Source organism: Thalassophryne amazonica, chromosome 16 (assembly GCF_902500255.1).
Source record: "Thalassophryne amazonica chromosome 16, fThaAma1.1, whole genome shotgun sequence".
NCBI classification, from domain to species: domain Eukaryota; kingdom Metazoa; phylum Chordata; class Actinopteri; order Batrachoidiformes; family Batrachoididae; genus Thalassophryne; species Thalassophryne amazonica.
In genome coordinates this window covers 53,687,530-53,702,997 of record NC_047118.1, presented here as the reverse complement: position 1 = coordinate 53,702,997, position 15,468 = coordinate 53,687,530, and the positions used below count along the sequence as shown (strand labels likewise).

The 15,468-nt window shown below is 43.3% G+C and overlaps 1 protein-coding gene across 1 annotated transcript in view; it reads left to right on the top strand.

Annotated features, from left to right (window-relative positions):
* Positions 1 to 15,021, top strand: part of LOC117527693 (B-cell receptor CD22-like) — a 29,112-nt gene extending 14,091 nt beyond the window's left edge. The window contains exons 5-7 of the mRNA XM_034190151.1: positions 14,100 to 14,230; positions 14,320 to 14,376; positions 14,471 to 15,021. Of these exons, the coding sequence (XP_034046042.1) occupies positions 14,100 to 14,230; positions 14,320 to 14,376; positions 14,471 to 14,498 (216 nt within the window). The 3' untranslated portion in view covers positions 14,499 to 15,021. The remainder of the gene's footprint in view (positions 1 to 14,099; positions 14,231 to 14,319; positions 14,377 to 14,470) is intronic.
* Positions 15,022 to 15,468: the final 447 nt, after the last annotated feature.

The window sequence follows — 15,468 nt, the reverse complement described above, 5'->3', positions numbered from 1 at the left end:
TCGAACCAAGATTGCCATGTCCTGTGGGGTGACCATGACCAGATTAAGGTTGTGCAGTCCAGGGGACAGGAAGTACAAGGGGGAAGGCATTTCGTGTGTGGGGGGAGTATTGTTGATGTCGCACAGGCAAGTGGGTGGGACACTCTGGGCATTTAGCAGCCTGTACAAAGCTCCCCTCTGTCCTGGTGGGTGAGTTCGGCTAAGGTCTACCCCTGCTGATCCTCCTCCAGAGGTACTGGGCTGATCAGAATATCTCTCCTGCCTTGGGGGTGGAAAGCTGGGGACAGGTCCTAGCAGTGAATTGGGTCTAGGATGCACTCGGGCGGTTGCTGCATATGGCCGACCTTGGCTGCCTCCCCTGGAGGGTATCGTTGCCACTGGCACATGTGACTGTCTCCATGGCATCTGCGGAAGGGGTGTGTTCCTGAGTCCAAAGGGTCCTTCAGGTGATGGTGGAGTCCTCGGGCCGACTCTTGCTGCAGGCAGATTCTGTGAAGCCGTCATCGCCAGGTGCTGGAACGATGAAGATCCTTCTGTTGCCAACTGGTTTAGCTGCTGGATGGATGGCGGCTGTGGCGATCAATCATGTCTCGACCATCCCTCCTGTATATCCTCTTCTCCAAACAGTTCTGAGAGTCCAATCAGACTTGATAGAGGCAGATCAGGCATAGGTCCCTGATCAGGGGAGTCTGGTCTCTCAGCCATACTCCTGTGTCCTAGTAATATACATATACGTTCATTATTACAGCTCCATGTCATTCTTTCAGATATTGTCTATCCTATCCCTCATTTTTGTGGGTGCATGTGTGTGAATGTAAATGTGCGTGCATGTCTTCTTCCTCGTCTACAATATCACCAAGCATGGTCCATCCCAGTCCTCCCTATCTGGGGTGTACGCCACAATATTAGGGAGCTGGGGGCTGTCGGGGAGGATAATTGGTATTTCATCCATTTCCATATATTCTGGTTCTCTGTCTGTTTCGTTTGTGCTTTCTTCTAGGGCTCGGATGGCTAGCAGTGGGAGCTGTCCTACTGTGGATGAAATCAATTTATTGACCAGAAATTTTATCTAGGGAATACCACAACATATTACCAGCAAGACCGCCACCCCTGTTAGTGCCAAGATTACACCTATCTGGTATAACCAGTCTTTCCATGATATCCACCCTCTCCTTAGAGTCCCAAACAGTGAAAACAGTGGGCCAATATTCATTCCATTCCCTACAATGTATCCAGAATCGTCAGTTTCATTTCTCCCTCCTATGGAGTTACTTAACAGTTCCTGTTGCATCTCCTCAAGTGTGATTAAGAGCTCTGTCAAATTTCCGTCTTCCCCTGTACGCATGGGAATAGCTGTGCAACATTCGGTGGCTTTGATCATAATACAAACTCCTTGTTCATCAGCCATCATCATCTCAATAGCTAATCTATTTTGCATTGTCATTAGCGAGGTGGCGTGCAGTTGTTCGGTTAAGGCTCCTACAGCTGCCAATGTCCAGTTCAGGTATCTTTGCTGATTATACCACAAGTAATTAATCCACTGCACCTCCTGGAACCTAGAACGGATTTTTGGAGTAACCCCGAACAGAGCCAATGCCCATCCCCATTTATCCGCATCTTCATCTGCTTTAACTCTGCTACTGTCTATGGCTTCTAACTGTCGGGGTATCCCTTCTGGTATCCCGTTTCTTACTGTGATGTTGTAGTCTGTTTTAAACGTCATTATTCCTCTTTTCTTACGAAGTTTCTGTGGCATGGGTTGTATTGAATTTGGCATTTCAATTACTGTTATAGCTCCTGTGAGCATCACAGGAGCACAAAGGCCCTTCCAATTAGGGGACAGCGATGACAGGAGTTTCCTTCTTTGTCCGCATATCCAAAAGATGTCAGCTAAGGGTACCGTTCCCTTAGCTAAATTTGGAGTAGATACCCATGAAGCATGGGTGAGATTCAGTCCAATTACCGACCCCCCTGTGGCCGGTACTATTTGTTCACACTGTATGCCTGCTGCTGGCAGGGTGTGACAGACGGTAATGTTCCATGCTGTTTTAGCCGGTTTGTATTCTTGCTGCTTTTGCATACACTGTATGTGGTGTTTTGGCTGGGTCGTCCCTACCTGCCAATCGCTTATGTATTGTGCTACTAAGCCTTTAGCTATACAGAATGGGTGTATCATCCCTTTCTCTATTTTAATCATAGGTGGAACGGTTCCTTCTGTACTTAGGGGCACTGGACAAAGTTTACTGTCGGCAGCATATTTTTCATCACCTACTGCCATTTTCATAACACATTGTGTATAGCATTCTGCTTGGTCTGAGTTATGTTGGGGACTCCTATAACAGTTGTTGATATCAGGTAGGGGTTTAGCCTGAGGTATCACACCTTTCCGGTGACAGGCTATGCAAGGCTTTTCACTGATCTGCCTAGCCGAAAATTTCAACCATTGGTAAAATAAATTGGTCTTCAACCCTTGTGTGCGGGCTAGGTCTGTACTGGGATCCCATCTCCCTAAGTGACTGCTTGTTTCTAGGCTTCTAATTGTCCTCTTTTTCCTTGGTTTGATTTTTACCCATTTCGTGGCTTCATGTACTGTAACAGTTACGTCTTGCTTGGTTTCCCTGCATCCTCTTTTATCACAAATTACCTCTATGTTGAGTGTTCCCTCCTCTTCACATTTGATGCTAATGGCTTCGCCTAATATGTAATCCCCCAGCTTTCCCTGTATTCCTATGTTCTTGTAGGCTTTTGATTTAATGTATACCAAATTATATGTTTTTCCTGTGTTTAGAATGCCTTGTTTAGCTGCTATTGCGGCCATGGCCACGGCACAGTCCGTTGTATGTTTTGGATGTCTATTTTCTCCCATACTGACCACCAGTAGTATTGTCAATCCCTTGAATAATTCCTTAATCATTGCTCTGATGACTGTTGAGATGTGCTACTAGATGTGCTACTAAGTGAGCCGTCACTAGATGAGCTGTCACTAGGGATGTGTGGTGTATCTGTGCTTTGTCTGGGTTGTACTTCCTGCGGTTCTTCTGTCGGTAAATCTACTGAGTTGCTGTCCGAGTCTGATGTCTCCTGTGGTCTGTCTATCTGTCGGTCTGTATTTCTGTCTGTCTGTTGGCCTGCGTCTCCAGTTGTCTCTGAGTCTGCATCTGAGTCTGTCGCTGCTCTATCTGGCAGGGATCCACTACTCTCTGAAGCTGTGCGTCGTCTTTGTTCAATCAGTCTCTGTGAGCGCCTTGGCCAGTGTTCGCCTGGCTGCAGGGAGGCGTGGCCTTCTCTCGGTGCTTCTTCTGGCTGCAGGGAGGCGTGGCCGTCCCTCGGTGCTGCTGTAGGGTCTCTGGCTTCTCCTGCTTCCCCCCTTGGCCCGGCGGCTCTGCCAAGACGAGCTTGCCGAGGCCGCAGGGGCGCTGGGCCACCAACCCTACAGCAGTGGTTTAAATGAAACCAAGTGTCCTTACCGTCTACTTTGACTGCTGTACGTGAGGCAAGAATAACTTTAAAAGGACCTTCTCGGCGGGGCCTGTCCCACTTCTTTTTGAACACCTTGACGTAAACCAGATCACCAGGCTGGATGCTCTGATTTTCGAGTGGAATCTCTGCTTCTCTGTCTTCTGTAGCACCTTTGACCTGCAAAAAGATAGTTTTGTGTATTTGGGTTAACTGTCTCAGATAATTATGCCATTCGTCTTGTAGCTGCTCCAGCGATGGTCCTTCGTAGGGTCCTCTCAGGTATGGAATAGGCATCGGCCGACCTGTAAGAGCTTCAAATGGTGTCAAATGGGTTAGTCGGTTAGTTTGTGAGCGCATTGACAATAAAGCAAGCGGCAACGCATCCAGCCAGGTTAGTTTGCCATTGCTGTCTGCTATGATTTTTGCTAGTTTGTTCTTTAAAATGCCATTAGCCCGTTCCACTGCCCCATTTGATTGAGGGTGATAAACACACCCAAACTTCTGTTTGATACCCAATTGTTTGAATGTTTCTTGTGTAACCTTGGCTACAAAAGCCCTACCGTTGTCAGATGAGATAGTATCTGGAATGCCAAATCTTGGAAAGACATCTCGGCACAAGAATTTGGCTACCGTTTTATGGTCTTGATTTGCAGAGGCTACTGCCTCAATCCATCGGCTGAATCTGCATATCACTACCAAAACATATCTCATTCGTTTAACTCGATTTTCAGCTCCCATGTCTATGAAATCCATCATAAGATGTCTGAATGGCCCATCAGGGACCGGAATGTGGGCTAAAGGGGCTGTGAATGATTTCCGGACCTTGTACTGTGCACATACCTCACACTCATTCAACAAACGGTCCACTGTTGCTGCCATATATGGTGACCACCAGACAGCTTTTAGTTTGTTCATAATTTGGACTCGCGAACAATGATCGGGTCCGTGGGCCCAAATGATTGCATGTCGTAATAAATTGGTGGGTAACACAAAATGTCCATGACTACTGCGCCACAGCTTGTCCGCTGGCCCCTGACTGCGTGTCTCAATAGCGCCTCGTTTAACCCACATTCGTTTTTCTTCTCCACTGGCCCTACTTTGAGCCACTATCAGTGCGTCAAGTGAAACCAGTGGGGCACAATCTTGGATGGTTAGCAGGGGAAACATATTTTCTCCTTGTGCTCCTTTGCGAGCTGCGTCATCTGCTAGATTGTTACCTTGAGCTATGATGTTATTATTCTTTTGATGACCTGCACATTTAATGATGGCTACCTCAGACGGTAATTGGAGAGCTTGTAACAGTTGGGAAATCGCTTCTCCATGAGTGACAGGGGTGCCATCTGCTCTCAGGAATCCCCTTTGTTTCCAAATGTTTGCATGTACATGACATATGCCATAAGCGTAGGCTGAGTCTGTGTAGATATTAACACGTTGATCTTTAGCTATCTGGCAAGCCATAGTTAAGGCTTTGATTTCTGCCAGTTGGGCTGAACAAGGCTGATCAATTCCTTGGGACTCCAGTAATTCAAAGGTCTCGCCATCCGTGTTTAGTTTAACAATCCCCATACCCGCATGCAATCCCGCGGCATCCCGAAAGCATGAGCCATCCACGAACAGGGTTAGATCTGCATCTATGGCGTGATTATACAAATGTTCTCTGGCTCTCAAAAATTTCTCTGTCTCTGCCACACAGTTATGTGGAGTACCATCTAACGGTGTGGTCAATTTGATGGCAGGATTCACCGTGTGACAACGTTGTATTGTTATTTCTGGAGCGGACAACACAACTTCATATCCAGTGCGTCTAGCTTGTGTTAAGACAAAACGTTGACTGGTTAGCAGGGCATGTAACTGATGCGACGTGTACAACGTTACTGCATGTCCCATGATTATGGATGATGCTTTTTGAAATGCAAAGGCAGCTGCTGCTAGACCCTGATAGCATGGTGGCAATCCTGTTTCAATGTTGTCAAGCTTTGTACTATAATAGGCCAATGGTTGTTTTCCTTCATTTGTTTCCTGCATTAGTACAGCACAAGCATATCCAGTTTTTTCAGTAACATACAAATGGAAAGGTTTCCCATAATCTGGGTTACCTAACGCGGGAGCAGATTGCATGTCTGTTTTTAGGGCCTCAAAAGCTCCCGTTGCCTCATCTGTCCAGACGAGGAGAGCTGCATTGCTTGTTTGCCCCACTGCTCTAATCATGGCACGCAAAGGTGCAGTTTTTATAGCATAATCACAAATCCACGGCCGACTGTACCCTGCCATCCCAAGGAATGAAAGCATCTGTCCCACTGTTTGGGGTTTGGGAGCCTTGATTATAGCCTCCACTTGGCTTGGGGCTATACATCGCGTGGTCCCACACAACTGTCTTCCCAAGTATTCTACTTGTTGTTTGCAGAACTGCAATTTGTCCTTACTTACTTTATGACCTCCATCTGCCAATGCATGCAATACAATTAATGAATCTTTTTCACACTGTTCTTGAGTCTCTGATGCAATAAGGAGATCATCCATATATTGCACCAATGTACTGGGTATGTCAAGGTGTTGTAAATCTTCAGCCAGGACTTTGTTAAAGATGGCTGGGGACAGGTTCAGTCCCTGAGGTAGCCGTGTATACGTTAGCTGTTGTCCCAGAAATGTGAATGCAAACAAATGTTGTGAGTCTGGGTGCACAGGCACACTGAAATAGGCTGAACACAGATCAATTACTGTGTACCATTTTGCTCCAGCAGGGATGCTTGATAGTATAGTATGCGGATCAGGTACTATAGGTGCATCCATTTCTATTATTGCATTGATAGGACGCAGATCATGTACCAGCCGATACTCTTTGGTATTGTTTTTAGGGATAGGATAGATAGGAGTATTGCATGGGCTTGCAGTTTTTATTAAAACTCCAGCTGCCATTAGTCCCTTGATTACTGGTTTTATGCCTTCAATAGCCTGAGGTTTTAATGGATACTGCCTTTGGTGAGGCAGTTTTGCTCCCGGTTTTACTTTTATTTTTACTGGTAAGGCTGTTTTTACTAGTCCTACATCCGTTTTGCTTTTGGACCACACCACTGGTGGTATTTGCTCTAACAATTTCTCTTGTTGGGCCGATAACACCATCTGTCCCTCTGGTCTAGGATTGAGCTCCACTTTTTGAGCTATAGCCTCATCATTTACTTTTAAATTAATTCGTACAAACTGCTGGTCTTTTGACAGATGTACTTGTGGACTTTCCATGTTTTGCCATTCTTCAACTTCTGAGGCTGTCTTTACCATTGGACCTAGGTCATGGGATTCGTACTTTTCTGAGACTAAAAGGGTCACATGAGGCATGGCATTCGGCACTTGATACCATTGTTGTTCAGCTGAAGTTAGCTTGACAGAAGCTGCGGCCCCTTGGGGGCCTAAATAAATTTCTGTGGTGGTTATGTGAAACAGCCGTTGATTCATCAATGCATCCCAGCAGCATGCATAGTCAGTTTGTTCTTGTTTGGCATCGAACATCAGGGTGACATGTAAAGGTAAACTAGGTGTATATACTGCTTCATAGTGTTGTTCTGCCCAGGGCTTCCATTTTTCCCATTCCAGTTGAAGATTTGAATTTTCTGGTTGTAACTTCAGCCAGTATACCATGGGTTGCACAGGTCGGACCTTGTTTTCCATGTCCATAAGCACCATAATGTTGGCGAGTGCTTCGTCAGGAAAGTGTATTTGCAGTCCTTGATGGGTACACACTATCTGGGTTTGTAGCTTACATAAAATGTCTCTTCCCAGCAAATTCACAGGTGTATTTTGTGAGTATAACAGGGGTGCTTCAATTGTTTTTCCTGCAATCGTTACAGGAAGTGGGCATGTAAACGGTATTATTTGAGTCTTCCCAGAGAAGCCGATGGTCTTAATTACAGACCCAGAGAGGGGGAGATGAGCGCCCATTTTCCCTATGCAAGAGTATGTTGCCCCTGTATCCACCATGAAAGGGAAATCTCTGTTTTGTATATTAACAGTGACGGTTGGCTCTTCCTTAGGTATCATCGAAATAGCCAATGCCACCGTTTCCCCCTCTGTCTTCTCTAGGCCTCCCTATTGCCAATAGGCAGAGGGTCCAACCCAAGGTCGGGCCGGACAATTTCTCATTCGATGTCCAGGTTGTCCACAGCTCCAACACTCATTAGAGGGTTGATCCCCTATTGGGGGTGTTGGTCCCATAGGCGGTCCCGCTTGACTGTTCCTGGGAGCTGAGTTCTGGAATCTGCTTCCAAATGAAGGTTGGCGAGATCCTCTTCGCCACCCTCCTCTTTGACCTTGAAAGTTCCGTGACTCTCCTCTCCACCCATGACTGTAGGTGGGTCCATTTCCGGGTGTGCCAGTGCTATGGTAGTGATAGTGATGCTCCACTGGTGCTGAGACTTCTCCTGCAGCAGTGCTCCCTGCTGCTCCTTGGGGGCTCTGTGTGGCTGTTACCACAGGTGCCTGTATGGTGGCAGCAGTGTTTGTCGTAGGGGCTAGGCTTGCCGACTCAGAAGGAACAGGGGTCATCATTGGTGCCTGGGTCTTTGTTTTTTCTTTCTTGACTTTGGTTAGCTCTCCCAACTGCATCTGCACCAATTTTTTCGTCAGGGATTTTGCTGCATCTTCTTCTTTTTGTTTTTCTTTCTTGTAGATTTCAAGATGGTGACAAATATGCTCAGAGTATAAAGCCCAATTCATTTTTGATAGTCCCACAACTCCATCTAGGGCTTTCTGAACCTCATCTGGTAGAGCCTTTTTTACAGTTATTTTAAACAGGACTTCAGTTGCTGGAGAATGGTTCCATGCATTTCCTGTTTCCTCCGCCCATCTCTTCTGGAATCGGTGCAGGAACTTCTTTGGGCACTCTTCAGGTGTCCACTCCTCATCATCCAATTTAGAGGGATCCAAGACCTCAGGGTACTTTCTTCTCAGTCCTTCCCACATGGAGTTTCTATAGCGATTAAAGGGGACTTCATCATGTTGATTTGTGCCCATCATTTGTGTTAGTCCAACCTTTCCTGCTAATTCTTCAGTGTCATGTTTTCCCATGACATGCATTAGCAAGGCTTTTATGTCACCTAAAGACAAGGTTACCCCTGCAGTGCCTTCTTCTAAGGCAGTTATCCATCTCCCAGCTCCTTGGGTGATATCTGGCAGTCTGTTGGCCAGCCCCACCATGTCTGTCCAGCTCCATGGGGTATACACATGATGACCATTTCTAACCACCAATGGGCATATGAGGTCTTCGTCCTCCTCTTCTTCTGTGCGGGCTCCATACTGTCTTCCAGATCGAGTGCGACTGACTGGTTCCAGGCAGTCCATCCAGTTGGTTATATTCTGTTCTAAAGCCGCTATGTCTTTGGCTACACATTGTTGTCTTTGCCTGAGTCGGGCCTCTTTTGCACTCTCAATGATGATCTCACCAGAAATTTTTCGGGTGGGTGGCTGTATAATGTGATTCCCTTGATTGGGCGTCGACTGTTGTAATATTCTTCTTTCCTCGGTGTCTCTATGTCTTTGTATTCTTTCCTTCGCTAGCCGAAGTTGCTCAGCTAGTTCTTCATTATCTCTTCTGGCCAGATCCAGTGTGTCACAGAAGCTCTTGTGCCACTCTTCGGAGCCTCTATAGCCTGTGAAGGTCCAGTCGGCTGACTTATGGTGGGAGGGGACGGTTTTCAGTGGACCTCGATGTGCAGGCGGAGCCTTCAGGTCTCTCTCTTTATCCTCGTGTGCCTCCGTGTCACTGTTATTTGTGGCCCCCCCTGCTGGTCGTGGTGTGCGACCACTTACTTTCGGACTTGGAGACCTTGTATGATCCATTTGACAGACTGAGGACCTGTCTCCTTGTGGCTCTCGAGCTTTTAGTGTCAGTGTGAATTTGCCCTCCACATCCATGCCTTGGTCCTCTTCACGAGTTCCTAATACAAATTGTCCAGCTGTCTTTCCCATATCATGACGTTTATATGGGGGTGGCTCTGCTTCCCAGCTCGGTGCACTGGCTTTAGTCTCTTTGGATCTTTCCTCTGTCATTTTTTCTCTTTTCTGCTGTAGCCTCTGTGCTTCCTGCTTGAACAAGGCTAAAAGTTCTTTTTCTTCAGTGCGTTTTTTGTTGTTTTTTACGTTCTTCTGCTGATCTTTAATTTCTTTTTTCTGTATTTCTACCGCAACTGCTTCACACATCACCGGATCAAATGATCCCACCAAAGGCCATTGCCTGCCCCCATGTGACCTTTTGTGCCACTTTCTCATACATTGGTTGGCCTTAGTGCGTTTTCCTGGATATTTTCTTAGTACTAAGTCTAGCGGGGTACTTTCCCGACCTTGACCTTGAGAGTTACCCATGTAACCCTGACAAACGCTATGTGAGGTGTTTCTATGGTGTTCTGGTAGTCCCTCAGGGGCTGTCCTGATCCAGACCAATAACTTGCTGGCTGTAACACCTGTTTTGTATTTTAAACCCTTAAAAGGATTAAATTTCCAACTGCTATGCCCGTCTTCTTTTCTTTAACTAAATATGAAAATTTACCTGTTTCCCACCGAACCTTCCTTGGGACCACAGTCAGAGTCAACCTAGGAAACAGTTCTTCACCTGGATCGGTTGGTAGTGTTACTAAATGATTTAATGGTATGCTAAGTTCTTTATTAGGGTCAGCACAAAGCAGCTCCAGCCACGGGGTTAAACCCTGATGCCACAGACGTCTTATCAGCAGCTCCCAATTAATTAGAGGGAATTGTTCTTTCTTTTGCTTCAGATTGATTACCTTAGTAATCTGCCATAATTTCTGATTGATCTCTTGTTCGTCCTGCCAATGTTCTGCTCCTACCCTGCCAAAATAGGTCCTTTCCAGCCAAAAATGTGTCCTGATTCCCTGGGTTTCGATGTCTCCGTCAGTCAAGTAATGTTCTGGGAGTATTATTTCATCATCACTTAAGTCTCCCATCAATGACTGTCCCAAGCATTGATCAGTCTGTCAGCTTTTTCACTATAATCTAAGCTTTATCTCTTTTGATTTATAACCAACTTTATTTATTTAATCCTCTTACAACCCTAACACCTCCTAATGTCTTTGCTCCCGACTTTCTATTTCCCTTCTAATTTAATTTTTTTTTTTTTTTTTTTTTTTTTTTTAACTTTCTGCTTCTCGTCTTTTTCTGCTATGTTTGTTTATTAGTTTTCTCTCTTTGAAATAATATCTACCTTCTCTGTATTTACATAGCACTCTTCTCCTGTCTTTTCTTCACTGTCTGTTTCACACTTTCCTCTCTGCCTGTCATGCACCTCCCAAGTCCTCCTGTTGGGTCTAAATACCTCCCCCTCGTACTCTTTCACATTAATCTTGTATGTCAGCCAGCCTGCAAGTTCTCACAGCTTTACACAGATTACTCTCCACTCTCCCACACACCAATCTTCAAAAGCTTTATACACAAAAATTATTAAAAACAACTTTCTATATATCTCTATCTAGACTTCTGCCACTTTTCACTCCGCGGCTTTAAACAACCTTTTTATTCACTTAACACCAATGTGTTCTGTTTAAGCATGTATCTCTTCTTCACGTTAGACAGCTTCTCCGGCGCTGTCAGCAACTTCATATATTACTTTTTTCAAGCCCTCTTTGAGCGTACAATATTTCATTTACTTCTACGCCTTACCGCGCCTCGCGTGCGTATCCTGTGCTTAATATATTATTTTCCACCAGCTCCTTTCTGAGCATACAATATTTCATTTACTTCTACGCCTTACCGCGCCTCGCGTGCGTATCCTGTGCTTAATATATTATTTTCACAAGCTCCTTTCTGAGCATACAATATTTCATTTATTTCTACGCCTTACCGCACCTCGCGTGCGTATCCTGTGCCTTTCTGCACTTTCTTCTGCCTTTTTTTTTTTCACTTACTGAGCTCCTCGTGAGCTTAATGTGCCTTTGCACTGAAAATATTCTCTTTTTCTTTTCTTATAAAAAAACTCATATTACTGTGTACTTAATTACTTATTCTTCTCCCACGCCCCACAAGCGTGTATTTGGTGCCTTACTGCACTATTTTCTGCTTCATTAATTCTCATGTATTCTGCACTAACTCTCTATTTATTTTATTATTTTTTTATAGTTTTTCTCTTTTCTTAAAAAATGACGTCCTTTATTGAGCTCTTTTACTTACTGTCAGCTGTGCTTCTTTGCACTTTTCTCTTTAAATCTCTTTATCACGTACGGTATTTCTACTGCGCCCCCTCAGGCGCTTATCTTGTGCTTTCTCTGCACGTATTCTCTTGTTAAACTCTTTTTTCTCACTTATTTCACTTCAGTCTCTGTTAAACTCTTTAAATAACCTTGTATTACCTTGTATCTATTTGTCAGTATACTCCCCTAAATTAACCCCTACAGCGCATGCTATCAGCCGGCACGTTAGTAACGAATTTCAACACCAATTATTCCCCAAGCATCCAGGTTAGTTCTCCACGCACTCTTTCCGCACCAGAGTTCATGAACATTCCTGAACTTTCACTCACATAGACATTCTTTTTCCCGGGAACACACACACCTTCTGAGCATTTTATCTACAAGGCCTGATAATTTTCAATCTTATCTTTTTTTAGTCTCTTATCAATTTTCTTAGTCCAGGTTCTTTTGGGTAAGAGGCAATTAAAAAATATCACCTGGCGGAAATCCCGACTCACTCCTCCAGATCGTGCAGAAATTATAAAAGGTTTCTGCTTACCTTTTAGTCGTGATCACTGTTATTTACGGTCTGGAGGGATGAGCTGGACTGCCCCAGGCTGCCGGAATGCCCCTGGACCCTCCTGGCTGGCTCGCCAAGTTCTGTCGCGGCTCGTCTTTTTGGTCTTCTCAGGATGTCGTCTTTTAGATAACACAAACTAATTGCAAGTGATATGCTAGAAAGAGGACACAACACTTTAGAATAATTCAGCCTTAAGCAAGATAAAATGCACAGAGTTTTTAAGTTTATTTAAGCCTTCGACACAAAGCTTAGACAAACTGAGTCCTCTAGAGAGACTGAATATGACAACCGCGCTCGTCTATTTATTGGAGACCCGCGGGCATCGCTCCTCCTTCGACTTTTTTATTTATTTCATTCCCAAGACATGGTTTTCTATTGGAAGCGTCCTCTAGTGAACGCTAAGCAGGTGTTAGGCCATTATTTCAATGTGACAAACGCTCCCATTAAAACATGAAGGATTTACAACTGATTTTTTTAAAAGACCTTCAGCCACAGGTGCAGCTGGCCTGAGGCCCCCTCCGCACGTGGCCTCAGCCACACGTGCAGCTGGCCTGAGGCCCCCGCACGTGGCCTGCGGGAAAGCACCTAAAAGGCCTTGGAAAGCCCCTGACAGACTAAATGACTAATAGAGCCCTTTTTTTGGGTTGAACACCTGCTAGTTCAACCAGAGGACATACAGTTCGGATCAGGACACTTGATAGTTCATCACAGTTCAAATATGGACCTAAAAATTCTTCTACAGTGAGGAAGACCCAGGACTTCATGGACAGATTATATCTCCAAAAGGGAAGTCTGGGGTCTCCTGCTGGAGTTGTTGCACCTGATCCCGGATAAGCAGTTGAAGATGAATGAGTGACAGATTTCTTACTTCTTTTTTATATAAAAAGTGGTGTTTTAACACTGCAGAGTTGACTATTAAAACAGAGTTGACTATTAAAACTCTTGGGCACAGTTGATTTTTCATGTTTTTTCTTTATTAATTTTTATTGTCAGTAAAATAATAAATTTAAAAAAAAAATCATTTCTGTTGAAAAGTTATCTTAGATAATTTTGTGTGTTTTGTTTTTTTAAGTAGTATATTAAAGAAAGCAACAGATCTTTTTTTTTTTACAAATAATAAAACCTGAATATTTGTACGTGTACAGCCCAGTACATGATTCCACAAAGACAGTGAATAATGACTTCATTAACATGTGTAACCTTTGAAAGTTCAGCCATCAACCAAATAAATGTGTTTTAATGGTTAAGTGTTGTCACACAAACCGTTTTTTAATCCTTAATGCTTTGCAATTGTTTACTGTAAATTAATTCAAACTTATTTGATAGTAGTACCCATGGACATGATGATGATAATGGCTATAGCATTATGACATTTGGCCCAAAAGATCTTGACCTTCACCCAAATGATTGACCACCAGCTGACCTTGCCAGGGCAATTCTGGAATCAGCTGAAACTGCGTGGCACATATGGCCCAAGTTTGGTTGAAAATGACATTCCTTGAACTTGACCGTTTCAAAATAATAATAATAATAATAATAATAATAAAAAATATATGGCAATTTTGAGGCCAACTGACATACCAAATGTGATAGAAATTGGCCACCAAACAGACAGATAAACCAAAATTGTAACCTCGATGAGCTTGACCTTTGCAAAACAAACCCCCAAAGACCAATTCTGGGATCAACCTACAGCCACACAAAAACAAATGTTTTACAAATTATGGTTGGTAAAGTTAGACCTTAGTTGTGTGAAGGCAGCTTTGTTGTGATTTGGCACTATATTTTTTTTACTTATGGAAGACATTTGATCTGTTGTTGGTCAAGGCAACAGTTCATATAACTGAGATGCCTTTTTAAAAAGCTCTTTAAGTCTTTTTGATTTTACCCAGGATACAGCCATTTATGTCAACTGGATGCCACATGATGGTGGCCGATCACAAGATGGAAATACGTGTGAGGCAGAAACATCAGAGGTCATCTACACAACTGTTTACATCAACACAGAGAGAAAGTCAGACACGTGAGAATTTTTTTTCAATTATTTTATTAAAAAAAAAATTATATATGTTTTACTGTAGTTCAAGTACTAACTGAGTGTAATACCTCTAGAAAGCAGCAGGTGGATTTAAAAAATGATGCTGATGTGATTTACAGCACAGTGTGCAGGTAATATTTCCTCTCAACAAACAGTGTACGCTTTTATTTAATAAGGATGAAATAACAGCGCAAAAAATGTTGTTTTTTTTCCCCCTGTTTTCAGTGACCAAGTGTTGAATCCACATCTGTAACAAAATTCATGGAGGAACTCTGGAAATGTGAAAACTGTCACACAAACAAGAAAATAAGCATTTTAATTTTTTTTTTTATCTAAATGTTTATTGTTCAAAATAAGGCATCACCACCAACACCTTCGATGAGAGGTGGATATAGACCAGTTACCTGCCCGGGTGGTTGCCATCCAGGCCCTGAGGCAGTTTCAAGGTGTGATGAATGTGATAACAAACAGCATCAGCTTATCGTCCCAGATGTGACTTGAAATTTTTACATATTTCCTGTGACTCACTGATTGTGAATTTTGAATTAGAAACTTTTGATTCAGTGACATAATCACGACTCATACCTTACTAAATTATTCAGGAGATTCTTTACCACTTGTGAAAGTGCTGGATGATTTTTTTTTTCTTTAATGCATATTAACACAGCCTGAATCTACAACCTCAAATAATTTTCAATTTCAATTTCAATTTCAATTAAGAAAAGAATTGTATGATAAAGAAAATGCATATTAAAAAAATAATTTAATGATCTTTACATTTAGTTTGACTTCTTTTCCATTGCAGACACTATAACCTGCTTTAAAAAATGAACTAAAATATATTTTCCATATCATCCCAGCTTCTGTTCAAAATGAATGTTACTGTGCTGATGATGTAAGAGACATGTTGTTGAGCCTCTGCTGATTTCCCACAGTGTATGAAGCACAGATTATTGTTACGTGTGCTACGTGCGTCAGTGGGTGCAGTGAGCCACAGCTCACGAAGGCCGTCTCATGTGATGTTTGCATATGTTCGCCTTCACTGAAGATATTCATCATTTGGATCATTTTGGTTGCACAACCACACAGTACATTTATTTTTTCCTGTTCAACATTGTTTGAACTCATTATCATTTCTTATTCTTGTTAATACTGTTTCAGAGCTCCCATGATAAGAACTTTTTTTTTTTTTTAAGTGGAATTCATTCCTGTCGTGATTAACA